Consider the following 23,586-nt stretch of genomic DNA (forward strand, 5'->3'; position numbering starts at 1 on the left):
CTTTTCATCTCTGCAGCATTTGACTTTTGATGACCAGAAATCTGCCCATGAAACCTTTCTCCTTGGGTTCCGTTAACACACCAGTCTCTTCCTCCACCTCCACCTACCTCTTGGCTGCAACACCTGTTTTTTAATTTTTCACTAGTTCTTGCTTTCCTGTCATCCCTAAAGTTTATGCCCTCAAACTAGGTAAAAACCAAGTATTAAATAATCTCATAGCACCTCATATATTTTCTCAGAAATCTTCATCAGAAGTTTAATTACAGAATTAGCTGCCTAACTAGCTGGAGAGTATCTGTCTTCCCTACTAGACGCTAAGCTCTCCAGGGGCAAAAACAGTGCCAATTTGCTCCCCACTGTATCTTCAAAGCCAAACACGATATACACGGCACACAGCAGGCTTCCAGCAAAGACTGCCAGACTGAAGGTTGGGATGTCTTGGCCTCGTCTTTTCTCTTTACCTGGGGAATCTCATCTCCTCCCAGGACTTCAATTCTCCCCTCAAAACAAAAGACTCTTCAACATAAAAATTCAGGGGAGAGAGATGTGGGAGGAAACAGCTATTAGAAATGTACAACTTTCTTTTTCTTCCTCTGCTCCTGTTGGATTCCAGAGTGGACTGGGGATACCATCCTAGAGCTTGTCCTAGAGAAGGGAGGCTGATCTTTGCCTACTTCAAAGTATCTCAGATATTTTTATTCAGGGCACTCACAAGTGTTGCACACATCAAAGGTGCACAAACAGAAATGACCTCCTATATAACACCTCCACCATCAAAGGCTCAGGCAGTCTTGAGAAATACAAGTTTTGTCTGGGGTGCATTTTACTTCCTTTTGAGAACTCCTCTTACTTCCTGCTTCCTGTCCCCACCCCCATCCTACCCTTCTCCCTTCTGGCAGTACCATCCAGACCCATCTCTCCTCCTCCCCCAAACTCCCATTCCTGTAAGCTGATGTTTCTCAAAACCTACACCTCTGTTGTGACAATCACTTGGACAGCTTGTTATGATGCTCTATCTTCCCAGGTTTACTGAGTCAGTGTACCTCCAGAAGGTCAGGCCCAAATCACACTTCTGCACATTTAAGTACAAGAAGCACAGCTTTAGCCAGTGAGATGTATGGAACAGGTGTGTAGTGACAGTAACTTCCTCTTTGAGGGCCCATGCTTTAGTTTCGACCCCTGGAACCTCTAAGAACTGAACAGTCACTACAGAATTGACTTGCTAAAGCTCTAGCAGGGTAGATAAAGGTTTTCTATATTTTTTATACACATTTTTTCTTTTTAATGCAACAACTCTATTTCTTTTGTCTCATTTATAACATTTCATATAAGCAACAGTTTCTAGTCTTTCAGAAGAAAAATGATCTAATTTAAGAATATAAAGGCAAATGCCTTTCAGTAAAATGAAGATTAAGTCATAAAAGCATCTATGACTTCCATGAAAACAATTATCAGGCTGCTAATTCTGGCCTGATGAGCAATCAGCAGCCATTCTCATGGGTAGAGACTTTCACTGTCACCTCCATACAATGATATCTATGCTCAAAGAACCAATGATTACACAGTCTGCTTATAGGTTATCGGTGGAAATATTTTTTTCCCCCAAAGGTGGTTTTACCTTGCTTATCATAAGTGAAATAGAAGCAACCTGATCTTTAAAAGTAACAGAAGCAAAATATAAGGTTGCCAGAATATGACAGGTAGTCCAAAGTCAAATGAAAATTTCGTTATCTGTACCACTGATTCCCTCCATGGACAGACAAGAGCTGCTATCATCAGTTGTCTTAAATTCAAATCATTTGCACTTTTTTCCTACTGAACTCAGATAAACTCTGCTGAAGCAGAGTTGATAATAAGTGGACGTTTAAAATAAGTTTAAAAAAAATGGCACTCACAAAGCCAACTTCAACACCACCAGTGTAGCAAGTTAACATCTAGAAGGCAAAGTATGGGTAAATACATATTCCCCGGAGGTCTCGGTATCCAAGGTGCTGCTATGAAAGGAGCCTCAGAAGGAAAAAGAAGAACCATGCGCTGATGTTTTGGGTGAAAATAATCAGTCAAATGTCAAGAAAGGTCTATGCCTGGGAAGTCTGGACCCTAGTAGCTGACTTAAGAAGGATCACTGTTTCCATCATCCCGGAATGATCTGTTTCAAGTTAAGTAAAAAGTACTTTGAAAGCCTCCTCTATAAACCTGATTTCAGTCAACAGAGAGCTCACTTACTCTGTTCCTTCCTTTATTTTTATTCTCTTTATCATTGTCAATATTTTCCTATTTCCTGATCTTCTGCCAGGCTTTCTCCTTTTCTGTTGCTTTCTACCCTTCTGAAACTAACAGCTTCGCTTGTGTTTTTCAACTACCTGAAGTTAGAAAGAATCACCCCCATTCTTAGTAGGTCCAGTATTAGTTTCACTTTCTAAAATTGTTTTATTACATGCTATAACATGAATGAACCTTGAAAACGTTATGCTAGGTGAAAGAAGCCAGACATAAAAGACCACATATTTAAAAACAAACAAATATATATTGTAAGATTCTGTTTATACAGCATGTCCAGAACAGGCAATCCATAGAGACAGAAAGTAGATGAGTGGTTGCCAGGGGCTGCAAGGAAAAGGGGACAAGGAGTGACTGCAAATGAATACCCAGTTTTCTTTTTGGGGTGTGGAAATGTTCTGGAATTAAATAGTGGTGATGGTTTTACAACTTTCTGAATATAATAAGACCCACTGTACTGTACACTTTAAAATGATAAATTTTATATCCCAATATATGTGAATTATAGCTCAATAAAAAATGTTTTAAACTTGTTTTTATTTAGTGCCTTAGGCTTCAGTGTGCAGCTGTTTGAGAAAAAAAAAAAACCAGTTCCAAGGTTGGGTACAGTCTGACTCTGAAATGTAGTTTAGTGTTTTATAAACACAGTTTCCACAAAAGGAGGCGATGTGCCCCATTATGTGTCAGGGTTAAGTGGTGACAGGATCAACAGAAAGTGAATTTGTACACTTGAGGCTGTGCTCCTGCTGCTCACATCCCCGGTGCTTACACTTCAGGGAAGGTTACTTAATTCAGAGAGTTCCAGACTGTAACATTTTTTTAATTATAACATTTTTTTAATTAAAAGCAAGAAAAAGTTCTATAACTTTCAATGTCAGGATTTTAGATATGACACTGTATACAGTTATGGATTAAAAAAAGAAAAATTCTTCAGAATGACAAGCTACTTGAGAAAAAGAAAGCCTGGTTTCTCCACCTTTTCATGGGATGATGCATTTTTTCACCCCAAACGGGGCCAGAGTGAACAGACAGAGCAGCATGAAACACCTGAGAATCAAGATCTAGATAAAGGGACACTCTGTCATACCGGTGGGAGTATAAATAAAACTGTAGAGTAAAACAGCCAAAAGCCTTAAAATACGCTCATGTTTCACCAGGTTACTCCACTTCTAAAAATTTACTGTGAAAAAGGCACTGGGCAAAAAAAAAAAAAAGGCACTGGGCAGAGCCACTGAGACATGTAAGAGGGATATTCCTCATTAACATCGCTCACAATTTAAAAACAGAAAAGAATCGAAGGCATCAAACAAATAGGAGGTTGGCTACATAAAAATGTGGTCTTTCCACACAGTGGAGTAGCATACAACTTTGATGATATGGAAATAAGTCTTTTGATCTGTAGATACTAGTAATATTGGGGGATAAAAAAGAGGTTATAAGCAGCGTGACCATTCTTTCCCCATACACAAAATATGTTTATGTCTGTATACACACTTACATATTAAGATCTGAATTTTTATACATAAAGATTAAAAGAACATGAACCAAAAAAATATTTAGGGAGGGAGTGAAAAGGAGAGAAGGGACTTTGCTTTTTGATGTCTGTTATTTCCTCGTGTTTCTATAAGAATCTGTACATTTCCAATTAAAGGAAAAGCAAAAAGACTCAAAGAAGTTGATATTACCAGCACCTTGGGAACAGAGGGAAGTGGGGACTATGCCTTCTCTGAAGCCCTGATGTATCTAATTTGAATTACAGAAGTATGTTTGCCTCCATCCTAGGAAATCAAGTTCCCTTGAACTTGAGGTGTACACAAAATCCAGCTCTGCTGACGACAAAACATATTGGTGCGTTTTCTGACCCATTGTCTTTAGCCCCAAACTGAACATCTCTTACACTGTTACTTTTACTTAACAACTTGAAATTATTTCTTTACGGGAACACGGTTCATCAGTTCCACCATTGGCTCATGGGACCACTGAACCCACGGCGTCTGTTCTAGGTTAGAAGGAGCAGATGTCCTGACAGTGGAGGAGAGTACCACAGGCATCTAAAGAGTGAGAACAAGTGCTGCCCATCTCAAGTGTTAACCAGTAATTTGTGGGTGATGGTTAAAACAGTGGGTTCTGGAGTCAGCCAGCCACCTTTAGTATCAGTGTGATCTTAGATAGGCAACCTCACACGTCTGTTTCCTCATCTGTAGAATGGAAATATTAGGGTTGTTCTGAGGTTAAAATGAGGTAATTCGTGTCAAGAAAGCACTTAGGATGAGTCTCTGGCACATAGTAAGCCCTAGTAAATGTGAGTTATTGTTAATACTATTAATAACATGAAAGTAGTAATAATCCCATACTTCCTCATACCAATAACTTACAATTCCTGTCCTCCACTCATCTGTTCTCCTGATAAAATCTGAAATAAACAGGCTTAATATAACTTTAAAATTTCATTTGACCTCAGTAATTTCACAACTAGAAATAAAACAGTATGGAATACATTATCGTGATGAAATTAATCTAGATGAACACTTTGAGTTGCTGACTCAGTGAATACTTACGAAACGTGAGTTTTAAGAAGGAGGATTAATATCACTCTGGATCCCTACAGCCTAGCACAGAATAGACATCAGAGTACACGGGAGGTGCACAAAAACATTTCACAAATGAATTAAACAAATGAATTTTTTAAACTGTCACTCTAATTCATCCTCACCACTAATATTCTGTTCTTTTTCAGCAGTCCACATTCTCCCCCCTGGAGCAGTAGAAGTTACAGATGTGTTTTAAGAAGCGTACGTTTTCAAAAGACACAAGATGATTTGACCAAAACACGACCAAACCATTATATTCAATTGTGTATGACTAGCCAATACAAACGAGATAGCCAATGTGTCATAAATCTCCCCTCTATACTTACCCCCTTGCTCTTCCCACGACATCTTTTTTCTCTAACCAATGTTGTCCTTGTTTATAGAGGCCTCGGTCATCAACCGCATTATTATCTCCTTTGGTTAAAAACTTGATATGTCCATTTTGCCTTAAAAGAGTAAGGGAAACCCAAGTCATCAAATACCTTCATGCCATCCGAAAGTACGAAATTTGCTCATGATAACTGAAAATTCCTATGGAACTGTGGTATTTTATCTTCATTCCCAATATCAAAATAATTATTTAGCCAAAAGATGTTCACAGCTGTGTTGTTTATAACAGGAAAAAACTGAAAACAAGCTAAAAGGCTAACAGGAGTTGAAATCCATACAAGCATTAAGGATAATGATATAGAAGAACATTTAATGACATTAGAAGAGCATACAAATTTTATTAAGTGAAAAAATACTAAAAAATAGCATGCACAAAATAATTTTTTATATTTTTATTTTTATAATAAACACAAACCACCAACTTTCTGGAAATACCAACAGCAAAGGAAAACATTAAACTATCCTACAGGATATAATCTGCAAAATGAAGACAACGGGAAACTGCAGAAAGACCCAGTTTCTTTACAAATCGCAAGAAACAAAGAAAGTTGGAGAAGGAATTTACAGATTAAATAAAAGACATAAAGCTGTATTAACCACATGCAACTGAGGACGTCCTTTAAATCTGGATTCAAACAAATTGCTGAAAAAAGTTAAGACACAATTAGAAATGTGAACAAAGATTGGAAACTTAATAATTCAAAGAAACATTTGTTCATTTTTTTAGGTGTAAGCATGCTAATTATCTGGAATCAAGCTTGCCGGGAGAAATATCAATAACCTCAGATACACAGATGACACTATCCTTATGGCAGAAAGTGAAGAAGAACTAAAGAGCCTCTTGATGGAAATGAAAGAGGACAGTGAAAAAGTTGGCTTAAAACTCAACATTCAGAAAAACTAGGATCATGGCATCAAGTCCCATACTTCATGGCAAATAGATGGGAAAACAATGGCAACAGTGGGAGACTTTATTTCTACGGGCTCCAAAATCTACTGCAGATGGTGACTGCAGCTATGAAATTAAAAGACACTTGCTCCTTGGAAGAAAAGCTATGACCAACCTACACAGCAGAGACATTACTTTGCCAACAAAGGTCCATCTAGTCAAGGCTATAGTTTTTCCAGTAGTCATGTATGGATGTGAGAGTTGGACTACAAAGAAAGCTGAGCACTGAAGAATTGATGCTTTTGAACTGTAGTGTTGGAGAAGACTCCTGAGAGTCCCCTGGTCTGCAAGGAGATCCAACCAGCCCATCCTAAAGGAAATTAGTCTTAACTATTAATTGGAAGGACTAATGCTAAAGCTGAAACTCCAATACTTTGGCCACCTGATGCAGAAAACCAACTCACTGAAAAAGACCCTGATGCTGAGAAAGACTGAAGGCAGGAGAAGGGGATGACAGAGGATGAGATGTTTGGATGGCATCACTGACACAATGCACATGAGTTTGAGTAGGCTCCAGGAGTTGGTGATGGACAGGGAAGCCTGGTGTGCTGCAGTCCATGGGGTCGCAAAGAGTCGGACATGACTGAGCAACAAAACTGACTGAACTGCTGCTACTTATAGCTTATTGGAACTAGGTGATTGGTACATGGAAGTTCATTATACTGTTTTGTCTACTTTTGTGAATGCTAGAAATTCTCATATTAAAAGAAAAATTGAAAAAAAAAAAAAATACTAAGCAGGGTCTAAAATGATAGACCAAGGTGTGAACAGCAGCTATCTATGGGGTTTTAAGTTTTTTCTCCAACAAACGTATATTACTTTTACAAGCCAGGGTCTATATAAACATCACCTTACTTGATTAGACAATTATTAGTTTAATAATACTAAAGAACCAGGCTTCCCTGGTGGCTCAGATGGTAAAGAATCCGCCTGCAACACGGGAGACCTGGGTTCGATTTCTTGGTTGCGAAGATCCCTTGGAGGAGGGCATGGCAATCCACTCTAGCATCCTTGCCTGGAGGATCCCCAAGGACAGAGGAGCCTGGCAGGCTGAAGTCCATGGGGTCGCAAAGAGTCGGACATGACTGAGCAACTAAGCACATACACATACAAATGAAATAAATTAAATAATAATAATAATGATACTAAAGAACCAGGTGGCTTCTAGTACTCTTAAAATTAATTGAAATTTACAGTTGACAAAGACTATCTTAAAACTAACTCAAGTGAGTTTGAGTTAACAGTTTGACTAGAAAGAAGAAAAACAGCTTCAGCTCCTACAGACTAATACCTTCTTAGATTCTAAGGCAGAAACTGGCTCACTAGACACTAAATCATCAGCAGATAGAACTAAATTGGAGGTGTTGCAGACACTAAAAACATTCAAGTGCAAACAGTATCATTAAAAATGAGATTCCAATTAGAAAAAATGCAAATATATACAGAGAAAAAAACCCTGTAGCTGACAACTCAGTAAGTGAAAGAATGTTTGAAAAATCCTGGAGGGTAAAAGAAAACAGGTGTGTAGGGGGTGGGGAGAGTGAGTTGCAAGAGACCATCATGAAAATGCAGAGTAAGGACTAAGTCACCCCCATGGCAAATTCTTCTAAACTCTTTATCACACGCCAGTATTCAATATCATCAAATTATAATACTACCTACAGGCTGAACTTACTAAATACATATTAGAGTAGGCTATAAAATAAGATAAAGTATAAGTAGGGAAAATGTATTAAGAATTGCTTACAGGCTAATACAAAGAGCTATCCAAGAGAATTCAGTCAACTGATAACATTTAATAGCTACCTTTCACCAGGTTTCCCTTGTGGCTCAGAGGTTAAAGCGTCTGTCTCTAATGCGGGAGACCCAGGTTCGATCCCGGGGTTGGGAAGATTCAGCGACTTCACTTTCACCTTTTAAATTAAAAAACCAACTTCACTCTCTCCTCTTTCCTAATGCATCCATTTTGGAAGAAAATGGAAGACAAGAAACAGGTGAGGGAAAGAGAAGGATTTAAGGAAGATGTTTTTTGCTGTTTGCCACAGTACATATTGCCACAGCTTTCATTCCAATCCCCAAAAAAGGCAAGGCCAAAGAATGTTCAAACTACTGCACAATTGCACTCATCTCACACGCTAGCAAAGTAATGCTCAAAATTCTCCAAGCCAGGCTTCAGCAGCATGTGAACCATGAACTTCCAGATGTTCAAGATGGATTTAGAAAAGTCATAGGAAGCAAAGATCAAATTGCCAACATCCACTGGATCATCGAAAAAGCAAGAGAGTTGAGAAAAACATCTACTTCTGCTTTATCAACTACACCAAAACCTTTGACTGTGTGGGTGACAAATTGTGGAAAATTCTGAAAGAGATGGGAATACCAGACCACCTAACCTGCCTTCTGAGAAATCTGTATGCAGGTCAAGAAGCAACAGTTAGAACTAGACATGGAACAACAGACTGGTTCCAAATTGGGAAAGAAGTATGTTAAGACTGTATATTGTCACCTTGCTTATTTAACTTATATGCAGAGTACATCATGTGAAATGCTGGGCTGGATGAAGCACAAGCTGGAATCAAGATTGCTAGGAGAAATAGCAATAACCTCAGATACACAGATGATACCACCCTTATGGCAGAAAGTGAAGAACTAAAGAGCCTCTTAATGAAAGTGAAAGAGGAAGTGAAAAAGTTGCCTTAAAACTCAACATTCAGAAAACTAAGATCATGGCATCCCATCCCATCACTTCATGGCAAACAGATGGGAAACAGTGGAAACAATGAGAGACTTTATTTTGGGGGGCTTCAGAATCACTGCAGATGGTGACTGCAGCCATGAAATGAAAAGACGCTTGCTCCTTGGAAGTAAAGCTATGACCAACCTATACAGCATATTAAAAAGCAGAAACATTACTTTGCCAACAAAGGTCTGACTAGTCAAAGCGATGGTTTTCCTAGTAGTCATGTATGGATGTGAGAGTTGGACTACAAAGAAAGCTGAGTGCTAAAGAATGATGTTTTTGAACTATAGTGTTGAAGAAGACTCTTGAGAGTGCCCTGGACTGCAAGGAGATCCAACCAGCCAATCCTAAAGGAAATCAGTCCTGAATATTCATTGGAAGGACTGATGCTGAAGCTGAAACTCCAATACTTTGGCCACCTGATGCAAAGAACTGACTCATTAGAAAAGACCCTGATGCGGGAAAGATTGAAGGCAGGAAGAGAAGGGGTCGACAGAGATGTTTGGATGGCATCACTGACTCGATGGACATGAGTCTGAGCAAACTCTAGGAGTTGGCGACAGACAGGGAAGCATGGCGTACTGCAGTCCATTGGGTCACAGAGTCAGACACGACTGAGAGACTGAATTGAATTGAAATGACAGTACATACAACCTTACCTGCATGCACATCTCTGTTTTTTTTTTTAATTCTCAACTTTAGTTCTGAAACATAATTTCCACAATGTTTAACGCAGCCTTTATAGATTCTATGATAATCCCTAATCTTCCTATGACTTTTGTATTTCTAAGCTCTTTAATTTGTTTCCTCAGGATTTTGTCTTCAGTTGCTTAATCAAGAAGGGTTTCCACATGCTTTATGCCCTTAGTTCTTTTTTAAAAAATTGTATTTCTGTTTAATTGGAGGATAACCGCTTTATAACACTGTGTTGGTTTCTGCCATATATCAACACGAATCAGCCATAGGTATACGTATGCCCCCTCCCTCTTGAACCTCCCACGCAAGATAACTTTTTTAAAATAAAAAACTCCATTTCAAAGGATCACATATAAAAATGTACAACTTCTGCTCTATCCAAAGCAGGGTCTGATTTTCTCTGATAAATCTGGGGGAAAGTTGGTCCTGATATGTTCACAAAAGGCAGTGCTGAGAACAAAAAACACAAATACACTTTGAGAATTTGGAAAACACTACCTGTACTGAATAAACCTTCATGATTCTTAAAAAAAAAAAACCAAAAAACAACTAAGTTATTCCTTCCAAGTCACTAATAGAATGCCATTTAAAAATTATAATCTTGGGACTTCCCTGGTGGTCCAGGGGCTAAGACTCCGTGTTCGCAATGCAGGGGGTCTGGGTTCCATCCCTGCTCAGGGAACTAGATCCCACATGCTACAACTAAAGCCCAGTGTAGCCAAATAAATAAAATATTTTCAAAAAGTTATAATCTCTCAATATACTGAGGTATAGAAAGAGAAGAATAGTCAGATCTTTATTTCATCAATGAAGAAAAAACTCTTCTAAGCTAGAATGTTTACAATGATCTTCAAAAAGCAACAGGGGATGGTTCCCTCTATTGTAAGTGGAGAATATAAACTACTTGAGAGGGTTTAAGAATGAGGCAGAATTTATTTAGGGCTTCCTCATACTCAAGAACCTACATCAATCACTCCCACTGCTTTACCTCCCTCTAATATGTTCTCCAGGAACTCCCTTTTCCTCCCTTTCTTTCCTTCCTTCCCTTCTAACTAGGAATGTTATAGATTTGGAAGGGACGGGGTGAGAATATGTAGTTGCACAGGGAGCACAGGCTAAGAACCCAGAGCTCATCTTCCTGAACTTCTTTCTATCACAGACAGGGAAACTGAGACCTGAGACGTGACAGCTTTTGCTCATTGTTATACCCCTCCTCCACCTCCAGTGAATTCTAAAGGTCTTACATATGTTCTTTTCAATTCTAAAATCCAAGTCTATATTTACAAGAATAAATAATTTCAGATTTCAAAAGTTTTCTTTGGAATTTTGAAAAAGTTGATAAATTTATTCTTAAAATGTCTGTGAGATTGCCTTAAAGGTTTACTTTTGAAAGATTAAGGCTACCTCACCCATTATATAAGAAGATCCTTGTTTGGGATCAATCTTTATGTGATGTTTTTTTCTGGGATGATATACAGGGTCACTGATCTGGTTGGGAAGTAGAAAAGATCCAAGAAAAACCTCCAGAAAAGCCCTCAGGGAAATAGATGAATTAGTAAGTATTTAGTTTTCCAAATGTCACCAAAAGAAGTTCATAAAAATGGACTGGAAGAAGGACCTAGGAGTTCCCCACCCTTTCTTAAATCTTTGGGCTATCAAAATGATATACTGCAAAAACTAAAACATAAACATATTTTAAAATAGAGAAGATATAGTTTGCACATACTTTTCATGAATCTTCAAGACTCGGTGAACTATAGGAATCTCTCTTCCTTCTATCCTAAAAACAACAATTTCTCCCACTCGTATGGGATCTTCAACTCGATTTGTTAGAAAGAGAAGATCTCCTCTATGAAATGCAGGTTCCATGCTGCCACTGGGAGGGAAAAAAGAATATAACAACAAAAGAATGTCTGAGATTAAATTTATTTTCAAAGTTAGATATTCAACAAAAGTTATCACCTTTGTAATATACTTAGTACCTTAACAAATGTATCAACATACATGTGTACTGTCCTCCAAAAAAGGTTTCTTTATACTAATTAGTTATACTAAAGGTTTCCTTTAGTTAACTAGTTCCATTTCAACCATTACTATTCAAAAGAACTTACATTTTGAAAAGGGCAATGTTACTAATTCCTTAACCTTTTAAAATTTCAAAACAGAATATAAAAGAATGAACTTTATAATCCCTGCCCTTATTCTCCATCTGAAAACACTAAAGATATTCAAGTATTCAAATGAGAACCAGATCATCTTCTTCTGCCATTTATAAAGATACAGAGCAAGATGACCTTATGGTTTCAATCCAACAAGGAGGAAAAACAGCTCATCAAGTCAAGGACAGTCAGCTACAGAGATAATGCTAGTGCTATCAACTGATTTATTTAAAAAAGAAAAACAAGAAAGAAAACCAAGGACAAAAGCAGAGATTTTTGCCTAAGAATTTCAAAAACGAGCAAAGAAATTCAATTTCATGGTACTTAGTGGTTACAAACTTTTAGAGTGTCTTCTTACCTTTCACCTGTTCTACCTTATACCAAGTCCTTCAACGGTCCTAAGATATTTGCACTACTTGATGAAACTTTTCTTTCTATAATGAAATAGTGCATCAGTATTTTAGAAACTCAAGCTCTAATTGTCAATAACTGCACCCGACTCCAGCACTCTTGCCTGGAAAATCCCATGGACAGAGGAGCCTGGTAGGCTGCAGTCCCTGGGGTCGCTAGGAGTCGGACACGAGTGAGCGACTTCCCTTTCACTTTTCACTTTCATGCATTGGAGAAGGAAATGGCAACCCACTCCAGTGTTCTTGCCTGGAGGATCCAAGACATGGCGGAGCCTGGTGGGCTGCCGTCTATGGGGTCGCACAGAGTCGGACACGACTGAAGCGACTTAGCATAGCGTAAGTTTAATAAGGAAAAAATGGATAGACAAGGAATAAAATTCAACACAAGAACAATGACAAGGTTCAAACACTTCTGTTTGAAGACTCTGGTCCTCTATATATAAGGGAGTATAGCAGTGGCTCCCAAACTCTGTTGCACACAAGAATCATCAGAGAAACTTAAAAATCCCCATGCCCAGGTCTTGTCTCAAACCACTTAAATCAGAATGTCTGAGGATGAGAAGTAGGCATCAAACCAATATTCTGTAAAGATCCCAGGTGATTCAAACATGAGCAAATTTGGGGGCTCACCAGAAATATGGATTTTCCAGCACAATGTTTATTCTTAAAACTTCTGTTAAGCTTCCTCATGGGGCAATCAATTCCCTTTCTCGGAAGGTGTTCAGACAAAAGATGAAACACGTGTTTGGTGAAAACATTATAGAAGGTATTCTAGACATGAAATTTTCAAGTTTTTATTTTGGTTGATTTTTTAAAAAATCAGTGACATCCTTGGTTCAAATAAAACCTTGCTTGAAAATTATATAAATAAAACAGATAAAAGTTGAGTTGTTCTGGTTCAATGACTCAGCTTTATTGAGCACTTATATACAAAGTGCTAATTCTAAGTGGTGTTTATTTCAAACAATCTTCAGAACAATTCTACGATGTAGGTACTATAATTATCCTAACTTTATAGATAAGAAGACTGAGGCTTAGACTGGCCTAGAGTTATTAGTTAAAAAAAAAAAAATTATAAAAGAGGGAATTAAACCAAGGGAGTCTACTCTCACTGTGCTAAATTGCCTCTGAGATACTTCAGAACTTTAAGCGGGGAGTTATCATGATCACATTTGCACTTAAAAAAAAAAAATCACTTCAGAAGCTACAGAGTTTACAGAAGACATTCAAATATTTATTGGAGTCATGAATATATGGAAAAGATGAGAAGGTAAATTGGGAGACCACTTGTCCAGGGTATTATCTACAACTGAATACTTGGCAATTATTAAGTATTATTAAAACATGCACACTGGAAAATGATAAGGGGAAAAGACTGAAAAAGAATACATGTAGAGTTACCTCAATTATGTAAGAAATAACATACATGAAAAAGAGACTAAAATGTTAATAGTGATTATATCCCAGAACTATAGGTGACGTAGTTTTATCTAGATTTTTTGTTTTCAAAATTTCATATAATGAAAATATATTAAGTGTTTTTAAATTTTTATTATAAAAGCATTTTTTTTAAAGGTCACTACAATAGCCGAAGCAGGAAATGATGAGGGCCTGAAATAGAACAGCAGCAGGGAGGACAGCTATAAAAGGGCAGAATAGAGGGAGGGAAAACAACAATCCGATGGTCAATTGGATTATGACAGAAGGGGAACAAGAATGACTCTTAGGTTTTTAACACTGGCAACTGAGCAGATGGTCGGTTGTGACAGTCACAGAACTAGGAGGAAGAAGAACAGGTTTTTGGGAAAAGAAGATGAATTTCACTTTTATTGGTGGAGTGTCAAGTGCCTGGTCATCATCTAGGTAGAGATGTTAGCATAGGATGAAAACAAGAGTGTAGATTCAGGGGATAAAGTTGGATGAGGAAAAAAAAAGATTTAAGAATCCAGATATAGATGGCAATTCAAAACAGATAAAAAGCATGTAGTGAAAAGGATTATTAAGGAAATAATTATTAAAGAAACTTTTAAAGAATTAAATAATTAGTAGACTTCTTACAATTTATTATCTGATCAAACTATACTTTTAAATATAATACATCATCAATCAATTTTGTAAGAGGTCATATATAATTTATATAAATTAAACTGGGGAATTTCCTGGAGGTCCATGGTTTGGACTCTTCCACTGTAGGGGGCCTAGGTTCAATCCTCCGTCAGGGAACCAAGATCCTGAAAGCCATGCAGCATAAACATATTTATATATAAATAAAAATAAAACTGACTTCAGTGTCACAAAGGGGGAAAAAAAATCAGTTTTGAATGTTCCCTGAAACTTCAGTAAATAAAATAAATAATAAGTATTTGTCTTTATTCCCAATAGTTTCACAAAAGTCCTAAAAGTGGATTTTCAAGTGGCCTGAGTCCTTGGAGGTACATTTGGATCTAGGTAAAAATTATATTCCTTGAAGTTTCATAAAATCACGTAAGTTACCTTTTCTCTAATGACTACTCCCACCAGTCTTGACCAGATGCTCTCTTGACCTGGTCTCTTTTCATTTTTTTTTTTACTCCACGTTGACAATCAGAAAAGTTCAATATATGAATAACCTAGCTAACAAAAACTTATCCAAACATGCCTTTTAAATCCCAGCTGATATTTTCAGGACCACCAAAGTGTGGAGCAGGTATTTAGTACAATCCCCTATTCACTCCATCATTCCAGTTTAAAGGTAATTAGACTGTCCTTAAGCATCTCCACTGAATGGAACTCAATCTGAAATAATCCCAGAGGAATGTCCAAAAGAAGCCTCCCTGGGCCTTCTCTCTACAGCTTTTCCCCACAGCGACAATTAGTGTGGCTTCTCCTTCCATTAGTGTTTGAACACTCACTGAATTCAAAACTGTCCATGAACTTAGTTAGGGCCACACAATTTTAGACCTGGAACATCTCTGTCTAGCCTTCATTTTCTAGATGAGGAAGCTATGATTCAGTCTGTAAGAGACTTCCCCAAGGTTGTAGGAAAGACAATGAAACAACTAAAGACCCAAGTCTCCATACTCCTAGAACAATACATTAAGTGTTTTCCAAGATAATAAAATCCAGACGTTTCACTGGATCTTTAAAATCACAATTGCATTTGATTAGTAATAAAGACAGACCGAGGGTGTGCGTGTGAGTGTTAGCAAGGGAGGAGGAAGACACTGGAGACCCAGTGCTTCCAACCACTTAACTGCTGGAAGTATAGCCTAGTAAGACAGTCAGAGTCAAATTCTTCTCGTTAAGACTAATGTACTATTATCTAGACTGTAGGTAATGTTAATGATTCAATTTATTTTATATTTATACTCTATTATCCCCAGAAAATACTTGAGACAGTTTACATAATTAAGATTCAAATAAGACCAAATTATAATGATTCAATTAAATAACCAAGTGTTAATTCTCCAAAAATGAGTTACTAAATTAAGTTTTTAAAATCATTAAGAATATGAGTACAAGGATAGGGAAGGAAAAATCAGTACTATTTGTCACTTTTAGAGATGGCATTAATACATTCAAAATTCCTGAAGTCTATTTAGAAGTGATATTTAAAGGTCAGCATGAAACATGGAAATAATTAGTGAGGCTTCTGTACTGACACTGAGAACATGCTGCAGAAGAAGTCTTAATTTATGAAGATGATATATGATCTTGTAAATTAACAACTAAGTATCAGCCCTGATTGGAGAAGAAAATGGCAACTCACTCCAGTATTCTTGCCTGGGAAATCCCATGGACAGAGAGGCCTGGCAGGCTACAGTCCATGGGGTCACAAAGAGTCGGACATGACTGAGCAACTAAACCACCATCAGCCCTGATAGACTAAAGTAAAAAACATAAGAAGACAGAAGGATTTCGGGAAAATAAACTATACTGAAACACTTTCTTAACAGATGTGCCAAAAATAAAGCTCATATGGTAAACATTTCATGGAAAAGTCATGAGCCCTTTGGGATCTGAATGGAAAGCTCCTGACAAAATTGAGAATTTCTCACAACTGAGAAAGAAAAACAAATTTTCTTCCAGGCCCTCTTCTGAGAAACAGTAATGTCTAAAGGAATGATATATCCGTTATTCAACATCTCAGTTTCTCTCCCAAGTTATGCCATGCAACTCCATGTCTTGAAAAGAAAAATTGTTACCTGAGCACCACTACAATTGGACTTTCACTTCCAGTTATGACCATTAACCCCTTCCAGATCATTAGTGCCGAGGAGACAATCATTCCAAAATTTAGGACTTGATAATAGAGCTGTAAGAACAAGAGAAGAGATCAGATCCATAGTTAGCCCAACCGAGGAAAGCAACCGAGAGCAGTATCAATTTTAAAGTTTCAAGTAGTACTATTAGGGTACCTGAAGTTCACACACTTCTTTTAAATTTTTATTTATTTTTTTGGCTGTACTGGGTCTTAGTTGTGGCATGTGTGATCTAGCTCCCTGACCAGGGATCGAACCCAGGTCCCCTACACTGGGAGTGCAGAGTCTTAGCCACTGAACCCCAGGGAAGTCCCAGAGACCGCCTTTCAAACAGTGTAATAATTACCCCATCAGTACATCCCAGTACAGCCGCTCAACCCACCCAAAGAATCCTGCTCCGCTTTGTTTGCTAAAACACATTACATTCATATGATAACATCATTTTCAGAACTTTTCACATAAATTATTTCATTTGGGCTTCACAACCATTCAGCTTAAATTCCATCACATTCACGGCACACACCAGCCAACAGCAATGTACCTGTGCTTTGAAACTCCTCTAGGATTTACTTTTGTACAATACATAGCCCTTGATAATTACAGGCTATTCAATGACATTTAACCTGAACCCTCATTTTGTAGGTGATGAAACTTAGTCTCAGAGAGAGGAAATGACTTTGTCAAAGCCAAACCGCTTGTTTTATATTATTTTTTGAAAAGACGAAAAAGTCTTTTTATTCCAAAGACAGATTTAAGGAAGTAGAGTCAGAGAAGCTAAGGATAGAAAAACTAGCTTTTAAGAAGTGACTGTGGTCAGCTCGTGGATCGGCAGTCAGGAATTCAGCAAGAGGCTCTATTTTCCAAACCTCCCATGCTAAGAAAGTCACCTATATACACTACTGGTTACGGCAAAAGATTATTAAGGGCCCCAATCCAGAGTCACTGAAGGAAGGGCTGTGGGATTCTATAAAAACTACAAAACATAGTTTCATGATTCCTTATTTAAAACCCTTGGGGGTCAGAAAGGCTTCATAATTCAGAATTGGCCAGATTTTGAAAAGATAATACCCGAACATACCATATAGTACATAACACCCCGAGCAGGCAATATCCTATAATCAAGCCTATTAATATTTCTGCAGCAAAACATAAAAACATACTGAAATAAATAAAGCTAAAAATAGCTACATGTCAGTCAGTTCAAATCTGTTTTGCTGAGGAAAAGCTTTCTGTTTCCAGAAGGGCACAGATGTAATATTGTCAGAACAGGTGTGGGATAGCTAATGAAATAACTGGTTGGGTTTTTTTTGGCTGCACCCTGTAGCATGTGGGATCTTAGTTCCCCACCCAGGGATGGACGCTGTGCCCCCTGCCATTGAGGGGCAGATTCTTAACCACTAGGCTATGACAGAAGTCCCTAAAGTAGCTGTTCTCTAAAAGAAAAATGAAAGATTTAAAAAATCCTGATTTTCTCTGTCCCTGCAAGGAGGTCACTATCATTACTCTTCTCTTTTTCCTCAGACATGTAATCCTATCTTCACTACACAATCATTGTTGTGACATGTATCCAATCATCGAGAGCAACCTCAACAATAGAGAAAGAAGTTGAGTCTCTCACTATGCGTAACTATAAATGTTCCTTAAAAGATGCGCTTGTACACTTGAGTCAGTGTGTGACTGTCAAAACCTAGACAAGCACACTATCTGCGAAAACAAATATTCTGCCTGAGCAAAAGTTTGAAAGTACAGTATTTTTCACTCTCTTCTCCCCTTTTTCATGACAAAAATCTTTACTCAAAAGCCCCTGCTTTCTTCACCATGCTAATGAATGTACAGAGGCATGTAGAGAAAGAAGTATTTTGGGTATCGACAGAAGTAAGGTGGCAGCTACCTAACCTTCTCATACCATTTGGCCATTGCAAGCTGTTAACAGGACATTGTGACATATGTAGAGTAACAATCACAGAACTGAATAGCCCCATTATTTTTTCTATGAAATGGCTGGAACATTACGTTCTTCAGTGTTCAAAGTTAAAGAATGTTATTAAAAACCAGTCAAAGCTCTGTGTAATATCTCTTTGTAGCTATGGCATAAGGATTTATGTGTGCTACTTTTCTTTTGCACTTTTAGGAAGTAGTGTGTAGAGACTTCCCCATAAAGTTCCATGACTAGAATAATCTACATAATTTAAAATACACAGTAAGTAATAAATAACAAGAATTTGAAAAAAACCTACAACAGAAAATTCAGCAAAATTAAGCTGATAGTAAATTTAAATTTTATAATTTAACAAGTTCTAAAATGGAAGTTGGGGCTTCCATGGTAGCTCAGTGGTAAAGAATCTGCCTGCCAATGCAGGATATGCAGGTTCAAGTCCTGGATCAGGAAGATCCCTTGGAAAAAGAAATAGCCACCCACTCTAGTATTGTTGCCTGGGAAATCTCATGGACAAAGGAGCCTAGTGGGTACAGTCCATGGGGTTGCAAAAGAGTCAGAAACGACTTAGTGACTAAACAACAACAAATTTGGAAGTTATATATTTGCACTTATTAGTTACACACCATTATATTTCCTGTTCTCATAAGAGATACTTGAAGTTCAACAAATAGAGTATTTTCATAGGAGTCAGACTTCTAGTAAACTCAAGGGAAGACAAACATGACCATGGAAGCAAAAATGTATCTGAGAGCTACAAAAGAGCGGTTGGCTTAAGTCTTAAATTCTACCTATTTTGAGACCTCAAACTTAAGAGACTTATTAATTCATAATCACAATTCCCCTGGTTTCTAATTCATAGAAGCAGCAGTTAGAAACTAGGGTGTTAGAAGCAAATACACTGAGAGCAGCTACAAGTAAAACTTATGGCACTGAAAAACTGAAGCGTATTCAGAATGGACACTTATTATGGTCCAATACGCAAAGTCACTGAGGCCCAGTGAGGGTCTTAAATGGTAACAACAATAAGAAAAATTCCTGATTTGTCTAAACAGGCATAAGATGACTTTCATTTTTAAAAATCCATTAAATTTCTTTAAAATCTGACAAATGAAAACATATCCACGCAACACTTATATAGTAGTTTCATTCATAATAGCTCAAATTGGGGAAAAAAAAACAAACCCAAATGTCCATCAACAGGTGAATAAATAAATTACAACATTATTTCCAAATGATGGAAAACTACTCAGGAATAGAAATGAATGAACTATTGAAACACACAACATAGATGAATCTCAAGAATATGCTATTTACTCTACTTAATGTTATGGGGCAGCCTGGATAGGAGGGGAGCTTAGGGGAGCATGGATACAATGTATATTTATGGCTGAGTCTCTTTGCCATCCACTTGAAACTATCACAGACATTGTTTGTTAATCAGCTATACCCCAATACAAAATAAAAAAGTTAAAAAAACCCCAAACATGTTATTCAGGCCAAGTTGGAGAAAAAGGGATCAAATTTACCTTGCTGCCGAAAATAATTAAAACACTAGATAAAATATATGAACAAAGGTTTTCAGACACTGGACATGTGACTGTGTCCAGGTAGCATACGACTATGAAAGGAGAAACAAGGTGAGCCCTATAATAGCCCCAACTTATAGACTGGATGGTTTCCAGGCCACAGGGCAAAATGGAAATGTAGCCAGAGCCTACAAGTCTTCTGACTTGATGACAAAGAACTGGGAGTCTGGGGAGACGAAGGCAGCTTTGACTGTAAGGCATTACAGAAATGAGAACTATACAAAGATCTATGCAGCCTCTCTTCTCAAGTCTTCAGCTGAGTGATGATCAGCAAGGATTAGCACATGCATTTAAGGGAAGTAAATCATCTAAAGAACCATCTAAAAGGAGCAACAGAACAATTCCAAAAGCTCATATGGGGCAGGAATAATTTGTTTCCACTGGCCAGAGTAGAAATGTTTTGGATAGCATACTCAAAAGTTACTGTTTAGTTGCGGTGAAAAATTAACCTTGGACTAAAGGCTGCTGTGGACTTGCCTAACAAAACCTTTTTAAAAAGCCTTGAATCGGGAATTCCCTGGTGGCCCAGTGGTTAGGACTCAGAGCTTTCAATGCCGCAGCCCAGGTTCAATCCCTGGTTGGGGAACTAAGATCCCATAAGCTGTGTGGCTCAGCCAGAATTAAAAACAAAGAAGATGGTAGGGGAAAGACTGAGCACATTAGAGACTTGGATGATAGAAAATATGTCCAAGACCCAACTCAAACCTCTAGAGATGAAAAAGAAAACGTCCGAAATGAAAACCACACAGGCTGACTATGGCCATACCACTTTGCATGTACCCAATCTTGCCTGATAACCACACAAAATGGAATAACAGCAGATTAGACATGGCAACCCACTCCAGTACTCTCGCCTGGAAACTCCCATGGATGGAGGAGCCTGGTAGGCTGCAGTCCATGGGGTCTCGAAGAGTCAGACACGACTGAGCGACTTCACTTTGACTTTTCACTTTCATGCACTTGAGAAGGAAACGGCAACCCACTCCAGCGTTCTTGCCTGGAGAATCCCAGGGACGGGGGAGCCTGGTGGGCTGCCATCTATGGGGTCGCACAGAGTTGGACACGACTGAAGCGACTTAGCAGCAGTAGCAGCAGCAGACATCACAAAAGAAAAGTTTAGTGAAACTAAAGTCGTGGTAATAAAAAACTATTTCAAGATGCAGCTGGAGATTATCATACCAAGTGAAGTAAGTCAGAAAGAGAAACACAAATATGAAATGATATCACTTATATGTGGAATCTAAAATATGGCACAAATGAACCTATTTAAGCACAAACTGACTCACAGACATAAAGAATACACTCTCCCGCAAGAAGCAGAGGGAGAGCGAGGGATGGACTGAAGTTCGGGGTTTGGTAGATGCAAACCATTACATTCAGAATGGCTAACCAGGTCCTAATGTACAGCACAGGGAACTATATTCAGTATCTTGTGATAAAACATAATGGAAAAGAATTGAAGAAATAGACAAACTCACAGTTACAGTCCAAAATGTCAATATCCCCTCTCAATAACTGATACAGCAAGAAGATAAAAAAAAAAATCAATAAGCATAGAAAAGATTTGAACAACACTACCAACCAATTTGACCTAACTGCTATTTACAGAACCTTCTGTCCAACAAGAGCAGATACACATTCCTTTTAAGTACACAGACTGTTCAGAAAGACAGACCATATTCAAGACCACAAAACAAGTCTCAATAAATAGAAAGGAATTTGAATTATGCGAAGAGTATTCTCCAATCACAATGGCACGAAAATAGAAATCAGTAACACAAAGATACCTGAAAAACTGCCCCAAATGTTTAGAAATCAAATAAGATACTTCTAAAATCACCCATGGTAGAAGAAATCAAGAGAATAAAAATACAACATTTCAAAATCTGTGGGATGCACTGATAGTATGTAGAGGGAATTTTATAGCAGTAAATCCTATGTTAAGAAAAACAGAAAGGTCTCAAATTATAAGTTGTGTTTTGGTTTTTATTCAGTTCAAAATATTTTGCAATTTCCCTTTGATTCTCCTTTGACCCATGAGTTATTTAGAAATGCACTGTTTAATTTTCAAATATTTGTAGATTTCCCAAATTAAGTTTCCAACTTAAAACACTAGGAAAACTCAAATGAAATCCAAAGTAACTCACAGAAAAGAAATACTAAAATTAGGAGTAGAAATAAGTGAAATAGAAAACAGAAAAATAGTAAAGAAAAACAAATCAATTTGACTCTGAAAAAGAAGACATATATATGTGTGTAACTGAATCTCTTTGCTATACACCTGCAACTAACACATTGTTAATAGACTACATTTCAATTTAAAAAATAAATAAAGTAAAAATGGTTAAGATAGAAAATTTTGTTAAGTGTATTTCACCACAATTTTACAAAATTATGTGAAATGAAAACAACCAGCTACAAAAGGATTTTGTTGAATTTTACAGTATTCCATTTATATAAAATGTCTGCTTTGATTTACTAAAAGCCAATTGTTGATAAAAAAAATTAAATAAAATAATAAAATATCTAGTAAAGGTAAATTATAGAGATTCAAAGCAGATTAGTGGATGTCTGGGGCTGGGAGTGGAAATAGGCATTGACTAAAAGGACACACAGGATCTGGGATGATGAAAATATCCTAAAAACGGACTGTGGTGGTAGGTGCACAGCCCTATAAATGTACTAAAACCCATGAACTCTACACTTAAAATGGGTGAATTTTATACATTATATGCCAATAAAGTGTTGTTTTTTTTTTTAAGGCACATATTTACAAAAGTAACAGAAGAAAACAAAGTGGGAAAGGCCAGGATGTCCCTGGAGGTCCAGTGGTGAATACAAGGGGTTAACACAGTGGTTAGCCACCTTCCAACACAGGGGGTGAGGGTTCGATCCCTGCTCAGGGAGCTAAGATCCCATATGCCTTGTGGCCAAAAGATAAAACAGAAGCAATATTGCAAAAAATTCAATAAAGATTTTAAAAATGGTCCACACCAAAAAAAAAAAGTACGAAAGCCTTGGAGCAAGAGAAATTTTTTAAATTGACCTGAAATCCAGGAGCCATGAAGAAAAAATGGTAAATTTGACTACCCAAAACAATATAAAGAGCAAATAACCAACAACAAAAAAAATCCAACAATTATGCATGGCAAATTATACTATAAGCTAAATCAAAAGACAAATGACAAACTGGGAGAAAATATTTACTACATACATATAAAACAAAAGACTAATCATCCTATAAAGAGATCCTAGAAATCAATAACAATGATTCAAAAGGAAAATAGGCAAAGTGTTATGAACTGCTAGCTCATGGAAAATGAAATATAAACTCCAAAATCACATGAAAATATGCTCAACCAAACTCATAATGAGCAAAATACAAATAAGCTGTCCTGATATACCACTTTTCATTTATTAGAATGGAAAAAATCTAAAAGTCTGGAAACACAATGCTGGCAAGACTATAGGAAAAAGTGACTTTCACTTTTTGTGAGGGTAGGGGAGAACAATGTAAATACATCAACTATTCATTAAAAAGCAGGAGGAGGGAGTCTATGATCTTATTTTAACTACCTTGTTTTTCTGAGACACTTGGCACTTGA

At 37.4% G+C, this 23,586-nt stretch overlaps 1 protein-coding gene across 1 annotated transcript in view; it reads right to left on the reverse strand.

Moving 5' to 3' along the window:
• The window catches only part of SEC11A (SEC11 homolog A, signal peptidase complex subunit), a 33,060-nt gene that overhangs the window by 1,543 nt on the left and 7,931 nt on the right, over window positions 1-23,586 (reverse strand). Inside the window, 3 exon segments of the mRNA NM_174465.2 lie at window positions 5,198-5,317; window positions 11,373-11,522; window positions 16,400-16,509. Of these exon segments, the coding sequence (NP_776890.1) occupies window positions 5,198-5,317; window positions 11,373-11,522; window positions 16,400-16,509 (380 nt within the window).

The sequence above is a fragment of the Bos taurus genome, chromosome 21 (assembly GCF_002263795.3).
Source record: "Bos taurus isolate L1 Dominette 01449 registration number 42190680 breed Hereford chromosome 21, ARS-UCD2.0, whole genome shotgun sequence".
NCBI lineage: Eukaryota > Metazoa > Chordata > Mammalia > Artiodactyla > Bovidae > Bos > Bos taurus.